We start from the raw sequence: 10,360 nt of genomic DNA, 5'->3' as shown, positions 1-10,360 counted from the left end.
ATGCAATTTTTCACTACTTGCTCATTCAAATAGTAAAGTGATCCCATAGGGCTAGAGGCTTCATATTGTACAGTCTTGTCAGTTTCACTATCTTCTCAGAACTTTCAACTGAATAGCATCTCTCCTTGGTACTTACATCACTTAGTTTTTCAAATTGCTCTTTACCTTCCTTAATAAGTCTTCAATTTCTATTAAGGTCACATTCAGATTTCCTGTGAAGAGTGCCAGCGGAAAATTAAATTTCTCCATCGTCTTCTATAGTAACAACTGCCAGAAAACAAACTGAGAACTTCTTCACTCTTTTACCATGCTTTCAATTTTGAACTCAATGCAAATTAAGTGTAGCAAACATATCCTCTTGTTCCTACTGTATTTCCAGATGTATTTACACTGAAGGATTTCTTTTCCAGTCATCTGTTCCTTTCCATGTTTCATCACAGTAGCTGAACCACAAGAACTATACTTATTTTACTCCATCTCGCTTGTGAGGGTAGCAGGGAAATCCAACTTTTCTTCCATTTCAGCATTCTCCAATACTTGCAGTAGGCATTACTCTTAGCATTTTGTCTATTTGTATATAGATTGGTTAAAATATGAAACTATAAACCTAAGACTGTTTCAATTTGTCACTAAGACTCCAAGATCACTCTGACAATGCCTGTACACGCTGGAGTTACTACTATACAATGAAGCTTTGTCATTCACACATGAGCTACCATTAGAGAACAGCTGCTCTAATCACAACATCCAAAACTAGAAAAACAAATACATGGTTTTTCTTCCTTTTTTGAAATTATTAACAACACAGTATCCCACAAGCTAGTAGCAGTTTGTCAGAACTCCACAGCAAGAAGTTTTTAGGTTCCTTTCATACTCTTACATACCTCATAGTTTTGTTAGTTTGTCCCTTCTTTATAATACATTCCTAGAATTACACCAATAATTTTCAAATCACTACAGTCCATTTCACACGTCATCTTTCCATTAAAACTTCTAATAATATACAGAAGATTCAAACCAATGAAATCTGAAGATCTATCATTTGATGTCGTATTTTACTATAAAAAAAATGCACTTTAAAAGCAGCGTTAATATCTACTACTGAAAAAACTTCCCAAACACAAATCGAGATTGAATTACAATATTCTACAACAAACACATTAGCATCCAATTGCTTATCAAATATTTTAAATATAAATCACAATGGATACAGCTGATTTCTGCAGCAATTGGAGGTTAAAGATCTAGTTTGTTGTACTACTTTAAACCTACTTACAACCTGAAAGATGTATCCCATTCAAGCAAATTTTTATGCATTACAGTGACAGATTCACCTCTCCCTCTATTCTAAACCAAAACCTAATACTTGACACAATTTATCTTTGAAAAAGATAACCCAATTTAAATTGTTCTACAAATATTTCCAGACCGCTTTTCGGGAGATTATCTTAACGCAGGTCATTGTAAATGAAGCTGCAATTCTTCTTGTCTCTGGTTAGCTTTATTTTTCTCAATAGCATAAAAACCTTACACTTTGCTTGTTGAAAACATGTCCTGCGTTTTCTGTTTCCCTGTCTGGAACACATCACAGTTTTTTTTCCATCAACAGCCAGTATTTCATTTGTTGATGAGGATAAAAATTGCCACCCTCCAGGTCTGTATTTTTAAGGGTCTGTATTTCAATATAGTCATAATTCTTTACAACAGAAAACTAAACCTGTTTTTACTTCCTCTACTAAGAGATATTCATTCCCAACTTAGTCTGAGGTGTGAGCTTTTCACTTTTTCCTGAAGTTCTCAGCTATTCTCTCATCTACAGGCAATAAGCACTTTCTATGGTGCCGAGCAACACTTCACCAACACATCAATTTTAATCAGCCTTCCACAAACCCACATTGCATGGGAAGGTTTAAAAATATATATTTATTATATTTATCTCGTGGGAAAAAAAAAAAAAAATCTAGCCTTCCCCCTCTTTGTTCAACTTTTCTATTGCCACAGATGTGAACACATCCCATTAACTAATACAAAACATCTAGTCTAGATAACATGCTGTTGATCTTTGTCATAATTAATCCATAGCCTCCCTCCTACTATAATGAATAAAACCAGTTCTTGTCTCTCCTACACAGCATAGGAGTTTCCAATGAAGCAGAAGATCCAGCTCTCATCTGTCCCTTCTGCAAAGCTTCTTCATAGTCTGGAACCGTGAGTAAGACTGCACTCTCTCTCTGGCCATTTACAGTTATAATAAAGTCTACCTCTCTTTTTTTTAGGATACTAAAGTTAAATTCTTTCACAAACCTATAATACTCCCCATGCAAAAATCACATCTGTGTTTTGATGCTTAGAAAGTATCTACTAACAATAATCCAATGGTTTTACTATATTTGCTGCTTATAGTGAATTAATTATGCATTAACAGTAATTTGACATTTTTACTTCTGGTTGACATTTCCACTATTGCAGTCTTGCATATCATTTCATCTCTGTGCAGTCTTATTAAAATATTTGCTCATAATCATAGATGTATACAATTCTTTAGACATAACAACCTAAAACATAATATCTTTAAACACTAATTTTATTCAATAGAACAACATTATATAGTAACTCCCATTTATTTTTTTTAATCTCAAAATATTCACACAAGTGGTGGAAGAGTATGATATTATTATGGTCAGTAGTCTGTTATATTAACATTTTACAAATGCTTAAAGTACAGGAAGCTCTGCAGCCTTAAAAGAGAACTCTACTTACTAGTTTTGCTTGCTGTGCATTTACTGGATCGCCATATTGCAGTAAAGCTTGAAACTGGTTATTCTTTGTGAATGTGATTATCTTCAACACAGCACCAAATTTAGAGAATATCTGCCAAAAATATTGTAAAGTTTTACACATGAGTTCCTTCCAATTGTAGCTTAAGCTAAAATGAAATCTGGCTTACCTGATGAAGAACATCCAGGGTTACTGGGTAGTACATATTGTCAATAATTATTCTAAGTACTGGACTCTGAGCTGGAGTCACTGCACTCTCACTAACAGCGGTCCCACTAATGGGAGCATTTGTTGCCTGTACAGCCGTCACTGCCTGAAGAACAGCTTGGGCCCGCTTTAAAAAAAACAAAAACACAACAATTTTAAAAATATTTCAAGATAACTGCTATAAATTAACCAGCACTATTAATATAGTTAACTTCAGAAACATAAAGTAGTCCTATTATTAAAAACTCAGGCTAGGCGTAACACAACATAAGTGCAATGCAGTCCAAGTCTGTGAGAAGAGGCAAAAAAAATGAAAACATTAATCTCTATGTCACAGTAAGGGAGAGCATCAAACAGCACCAATATCAATCTTCCTTGTAGCAAGCTTATTTTCTACCAGTAAGGATAAAGAAAGTGAGGATTTTGTAGATTTCAAGACTCTTTATAGACTTTTTTCTTTCCTTTAAAGAAAAAAAAAAAATAATCCCAACCAACCAACAACAAAAGTCCAATTCTACAGCAACCAAAAAACTTTATCCTGTTTTTCAAGGGACTGTATTACAGTTAATATTTCTCTGCCATTTTAATTATACAGAAGGCTCTGATAGGAAGGGATAATGCTAAACTAACACTTCCACACTTCTCCATTTTAACACAATTAAATACTACACGGGACTGACAAGTGTAAGAAAGCAGCAGCCACAGAGAGGTGAACAAACTGCTGTCTGATACCCATCATTTTTCATACAAAGAAAAACAAAATCCTCTTCATGTGTGGGGATTTTTTGGTTTTTAAATGCAAGCAGGGCTTTAGAAATTCAAAGGTAACCACGGGATGACATCACAAGAACACACATCTATGTAACTACTTCCACTGCCAGAACTGACAGTATCAGAAAGATTAGATGTCTTTTTCTGAGAAAGAAAAAGTGCAGAAAAAAAGGATTTCCATTTAATACTTTCATTACAGTAGCCTTATGAAGCAAAACAATACAAAACAGAGAGACAAGTGAGCATGCCAGGTAAAAAAAAATAACCACCGTATTAATGCATATTGCATATTTTAAAGGTATTAGAGCTACTACACAATTTCATGTCTCGCAACTTACATGATACTCCTCATACTGAAACGAATCAATGAGTAAGGAAAGTGGGGGGAAAAAAAAAAAAAGACCTGGTGAAAACTAGTTGGGAAAACAAAATTTACCTCTACATTTAACATTGATTACTATAACTCTGTAAAAACATTTTTATTACAACACATTCTTTTTTCCCCCCTCACATATGAAACACACAACTTTCAAGCTGGCCAAACACTTGGAAGTTGCACAATGACTTCCTATTCCTGTAAGCACAGAAGCAGTACATATCAATTAAAATTCAGTCCTTAAAGTGACTGGAAAAGTTTAGGCTGTATAACCAAAACCCAAAACTTATGAGGTAAATTTTAACACATGACCCTTGTTAGCACTATCCATGTATGGTTATACATCATATTTCATTCCACAGAAGTTAACGTATTGAATACATGATGGAATACAGGATTTAACAATGGCAAATAAGGTTAAAAATCTATGAATTATTTTTTCAAACAAGTTCAAAATAACATTTTGTATCAGTCACTTTTGAATATATCTGAATAGTATGTACAGCTTTTATTTTTGTGAAATTTAAATTTTAAAACATCAGCTACACCATTCATAACGTGTAACATTTCTACATGTTGCAGTGTCTGTGCGGAAAGACTAAACCCATGCATTTATTACAGACTGATAATTAAAGAGAATTACAGATCATTCTAATTATCAGTTCTTCCGAGTCTAGATACCAACCGTATGAAATAAGGTAGGAGACATTTGTTTTAAATCTGAGTTTATATGCTCCTCGCACACTGTTTTGATGTCTCGCAGGAAAAGGATTTTCATAAGATTTAGAAAGCCGAGATGAAAACCTAAATGGTCCCTTTTGAACCTGTTTATTCAAACTCAACTCATTCTAAGTACGTAATTACAAATTATCACAGTTACTATGGTCGGAAAGAATATCCAGGATCCAAAATTCTCCAATTTTTTATGCTATCTTCCCAGTTACATGTGCTAACATCCTGACTTCATCGTATCTTCCTGTTTGGACACGCAGAAAAAGAAAATTTCAAAATCAGCTTGGCTGGATGAGAAAGCTTTCAAATAGACATTAAAAATTTAAGATTGGAGAATAAATATAAAAAAAAAAAAAAAAGACTACAAGCAGTACCTGCAGCATCTCTCTCTTTCCTTACAGAGAAAAAGAACATTCAACAATCCTATGTTTTATAGAATGCCTCATGAGATATTAGCGATGGAATGCTTACTGTCAAGTATCTATTTATATTTTAGTTCTATATTAAAGAAATAGAGACCCAAAAGACTGGGAATATGTTAATATTGGATATTAATGTGTACGGGGACATAAAAGCTGCAGAAAAGTCAGCACATCCTTTACGTTGAAAAGGTGGGCACATGAAGCACAAAACCAGCATCACCACAGAAGCCAGAGGACAATGTAGGAGAAAGCTCCTTAAAGAAATATGTCCATTCACTATATCTGCAGACAGAATTCATCCTCTAGTCTCTTTTTTCCAAAGTAAACAAAAAGTTTTCTTTATAACTGACATTTGGGGTTAAAAAAAAAAAATTAAAGAATCTCAATTTTAAAAAATACCTTTAGCAGACAAATTATCAAAAGATTCTAAGGAACTGGAATGTCTAGAAAGGTGAACAAGAAAATCCATACTACACTTGATCTGAACCAAGATGTCTTAACAGATTACCCTGAAATAATTTTCAAAATTAACAGTTATAATTCTGCTGTTTACACACCTTACTTCACACAGGACACAAGTAACAGAAGCTGTAACTTGGTACTTACACCGTCTTTTGTAACAACTGAAAGAAAATGTAAGAAATTAACCTTAAAATAATAATCTGACTTGTGGCAAGCTGATGACTCTTTTCTCCCCCATAACTTGTACAAAAGTGTCACCATGTTCCTTTTGCTCACTTTCCTGTTCTACTAATAGCAGATGTATATTATATCTATATTTATTCTGAAACAGGCTCTGCAGAGGCAAGAGCAAAACATTATTTTTCTTAGGCTTGTGATTATTAGTCTTCTCCAGAAAAGCAGATCCCATAAAAGTTGAGGTTACCAGTGCTACCAGAGTGATTGTTCAAAGCACCAAAATATAGCCATTAGCACTAGTCATTTTCACTAGGAAAAATTTAAATTGCCACTAAAATCTCAGGTGTTAGAAAGCTCATTTTTACATCCTACAGTCTCTAAACTGAGAGGAAAACCTACTTTATGAAAAAATTTGAAGTAAAATGACACTTCAGAGTGTTTTGCTTTTTATATTAAGGAAACGATACGAAAATTCATTACAATGGGTAGGATCACACAGAAAGCAAATCTCCTTCAGTATCACTAAATGTAATGCTCATAGATGAGGCTACAGTAGTGTTAGAGTGTGGACAAACCCAAACAATTTAAACATATGCCACATGGGCGAAGCACACATGCCATGCCTCATTTTTAACAGTAAACATACCTGGTTAAGTGTGTTATCAGTCTTCAGCTCTTTATGATTGGAATACTGGATATAGATAGGCTGGTTACGAAGATGAGGTGTCACAGCTGAATAGTAATTAACCATAGTGATAGCTGCTTCTTCTGTAGCAAGTTCCAAAAATGCCTGTAATTTAACAGTTAATCTTCAGTATTCGCAAAACAGATAATCTTCATATTAGCACTTAAAAAACTGTAACACTTAGAGTTTGACAACACATTTTGAGAAGTATCAATCTTCAGAGGACGTCATTCTCTATATGCTATATTTGCAAAGCTAGCTCCCCAGAAATTCATCTGTGAAACTTTTGACTTTATTCAGCTGCCACTAACCCCTGTTGCTCCCACAAAATTTACTAAAAGATAGAATAGGTTCACTTTAAAAAAAAAAAAAAAAAGAACAAAGGGTTGGTTGGGGTTTTTTTGTTTGTTTTAATACTTACTGTGACATTTCCTTATCATTTTAACAACATGTTTTGAACTTAGAAAGTATGCATACTAAAAACAGAAAGCAATGAATTACCTGATTTTTCCCTTTTAGCATCAGGATGTTGGTTACTTTACCAAAAGGTAAACCTAAAGCAATAACTTCTGTTTCTGTCACTTCCCCAGGCAATTTCCTGATGTGAAGAACACGAGAAGGAGCCCCATCCATTTTATCGTCACCTTTGAATTTCTTGTTGTCATTACCATTGGCTGAAAGACATATTTAAACTACATTTGAAAAGCTTACTGATACTAAATTTATTAACAAATGCTTTTAATTATAAATTAATTTTATTTAGCTCAAACTATGATATAGCTTACTTAAAAATTAAGGATTCAGAACAAATTCTGAAGAGACAAATGTTACTAAGTTTCATGAAAGCTGGACTGTTGAAGACTAACTCCCATACCCCTCCATGATAGCTCATTTTCTAAACAAGACAAAAACCACAGCAAATCCTTTTCATCTCATTTTAAGTTAAGTACCTCAACTATTACCCTGTTAGAAAATTAATTATGACTCAGAAGGGCTCGCTTAAGAACTCTAAACTACATAAAAAAAATAATTACGATATTACCTAGAATTTTTCTGAAAGGAGAAAAACAGTGAATAGTTGCTAGAAGAGCTCAAAAACGGAAGTTCTAAAGATTGTTTGCACTAAGGAACCAGACACAATAAGCAAGGAAGCATCAGAGCAAAACAAGAAGCATTACTAAAGCTAAGAAGGATTTCACTGGAGAAAGGGGATGACCCAGAGGACTGACATCACAAAAGTGTGAAGCCCAAAACCTCTAAATTTAAGGACCAAGTATTAAAATATCCATTACGAACTACAAGCTCACTTACAGAAAAGAAAAAAATGAACTAAACACAAGATAAACATAATGCAGTCAACATGGGTATGAAAGATTGTTCAGAATATTGTCCAGAATTCTTGTACAAAATTCCACCAAAGTTCTTTTCTCTTGAACATTTGGAATACAGAGATAGCCAGTTGGATGGAAGAAGTCTTGCTTTGTAAAGGAGGACAGGGAAAAAATATTTACTTTGGTTAGAAGTTAATACAACTGCTGCCTACAAATATGTCAGTGAAGCAAACATCAGAAAGAGTCAAGAGCTAAAGAACAACACTGTCATAACATATATGGATACTAATGAATTAATCAATGCTGAAAATCAGAATGTATTCAGATATGAGAGAAGCAAGTGAGTGTGTGAGCTATTAAGTTTCTGGTTTCATGTTAGAAATTCAATAGCTACCTCTAGTTCCAAAAAAACACACAAACTGACTAGTAGAAAAATATTTGTAGTTATTAGGGTTCAAATTCAAAAGATAGGCTTATATCAAAGAGGACTCAAAAGAAAAAAAGAACAAGACTAATTTTGTTTACTCACTAAAAAAGTAGAAACAATAAATGGAGCTGGGAATAAACAAGAAGGATTTATGTATGTTAAATCATCTAAAAGCCTCATCTTTGTAAGAAAGTTGATGGCTATGATTTCCAGAGGGTAGAGAATAAAGAAGTTCTCAATTATCACATTATTGCCTTCATTTATGACCGCCTGAGCAGAGGAAGTTTTACTAAGGGTGTGCCTAAATCATTATCAAGTATTCAAGTTCTTAATTCTGTTTGCCGAAACCATGCCAAGTTACTCAAGAATAAAAGCAGGGAATGAAATGGACTCTTATTTTTACAAGTCAAAAACATCCACACTCCAGATACAGATTTGAAAAGTCAATCCAGGTACAACATTTAAGTCACCTTTCAAATGCTATTAGGAGAATTGACAAATGTGGGGTCTTCAACCAAACCTATGAACATACTTTTTGCTTTTCAAAGAATAAGGTCATCCTCCATGATGGGGGGGGAAAAAAAAAAAAAAAAAAAAAAAAAATCTATATACCAGGAACTGTTTCCCTCACTCCCTTATATCTTCTTCTAATAGCTAAACATCTTCATTCCAATTTGAATGTTTCTACCTTCCACTTTGACTATCTTTAGATCTAGCTAAAACTAAAATTCAAGACGTTATCTTAGTTAAAAATACTACGCCTTAGAGGGAGGTAATCCCTTAACTCTCCTACAGCCCCCCCCCCAAAAAAAAAAAAAGACACCACACCCAGGACTGAGCTTTTTAAAAAGTTCTTGAACTGCAGAACACTTTCTAAGTCTTTTCCAACTTACTACAGCAGATAAAACAACAAAACCTAACGGCATTGGAACTGGTCAAAATTTAGCTAGCAGCACCTCCAACTGACAATGCTAAAAGGGGTGAAATCCATGCAACAGCATGGATTTTATTTTGGTCTGCAGCACAGGACAAATTGTGATGGAACACAAAATTTCAGAAATACATACTGAACTAGGATCTGAGGTCCCTCCTTAGTCTGCACAAGGCTCTAACCTGTATAATTTTGGAAAACCTGGGAAGACTGGGTTTCTGATTAGTCAGATTTCACCTGTTTAAAGTTACACAACATAGCACTTGATCCTCAAAGTGACAGACAGCCAAAGTTCATGAAAGTATTTTTTTTTTTCAACTGAAGCTCATTAGACAATAGTCTTTCCTGATTCTCAACTTAAATCTCTACAAAAAACTAGAAAGAAACATCGTAAAGTGTGACAGGCTTAAAAATGTATTACAAATAACATACTACAAACTTGCAAAGAATAGAATTATAGGGATATAGAAGCTAGACTTCCAATGCCTTTAAAACTTAAGTTTTCAAAATAATTTCAATTAATCCCAAGTTTCAAAAATTATATATGAAACATTAACAATGAGGAATGAGAAAATGAAAATATGTTTCTAAACAAAAAGATTTTCTGAAACTGGTAAGAAACTTGTTTTTATTACATCATCACAAAAGTATGCACCATGAATGCTCAGATCAGTTCCTACAAAGCTGTTTTGTGTGGTTTTCAACAGGTAATTTTGACAGACTAACTCTTCCATAGCATAATGCCTATTTATTTTATTTTTTAAACTGAAGTCTGTATTTGAATAATTCTTTCGGCAGTCCCAATGTTACTCCTAGAAGTATAACTGGCCAGAATACAATCACCCACATATACATACTTGCAAAGAAACAATCCTTTAATAATAATTTTTTTTTTAAATCTATAAGCATTGCTACCTAAAGAGTTTTTCAATTTTTGCTGCAGTACATTTAAAGAACCAGTGTAAAAGAAGTGTTTTCCTATATAGTTGACAGCTTTAAGATACAAATCTCACAATCTTTTTTTTAAACATCTACTAAACTACTCTTTAAACTCTTTTTAC

General features: G+C 33.7%; 1 protein-coding gene across 4 annotated transcripts in view; it reads right to left on the bottom strand.

Annotated features, from left to right (window-relative positions):
• PTBP2 (polypyrimidine tract binding protein 2) overlaps positions 1 to 10,360 on the bottom strand; it is a 49,475-nt gene that overhangs the window by 16,376 nt on the left and 22,739 nt on the right. For 3 of the 4 annotated variants that reach the window (XM_008946873.1, XM_008946874.1, XM_008946875.1), the window contains exons 1-4: positions 7,112 to 7,306; positions 6,572 to 6,715; positions 2,948 to 3,112; positions 2,761 to 2,871 (exon numbers count right to left, since the gene is read on the bottom strand). In XM_008946873.1, coding sequence (XP_008945121.1) covers positions 2,761 to 2,871; positions 2,948 to 3,112; positions 6,572 to 6,715; positions 7,112 to 7,243 — 552 coding nt within the window. In that variant the 5' untranslated portion in view covers positions 7,244 to 7,306. Of the gene's footprint in view, positions 1 to 2,760; positions 2,872 to 2,947; positions 3,113 to 6,571; positions 6,716 to 7,111; positions 7,307 to 10,360 lie in introns of those variants that run through there. The other variant, XM_008946871.1, reaches the window with a different exon arrangement.

Source organism: Merops nubicus, unplaced genomic scaffold (assembly GCF_000691845.1).
Source record: "Merops nubicus isolate BGI_N331 unplaced genomic scaffold, ASM69184v1 scaffold13449, whole genome shotgun sequence".
Classification (NCBI taxonomy): domain Eukaryota; kingdom Metazoa; phylum Chordata; class Aves; order Coraciiformes; family Meropidae; genus Merops; species Merops nubicus.
Note: the sequence above shows the minus strand (reverse complement) of the source record. Positions and strands in the feature narration are given on the sequence as shown.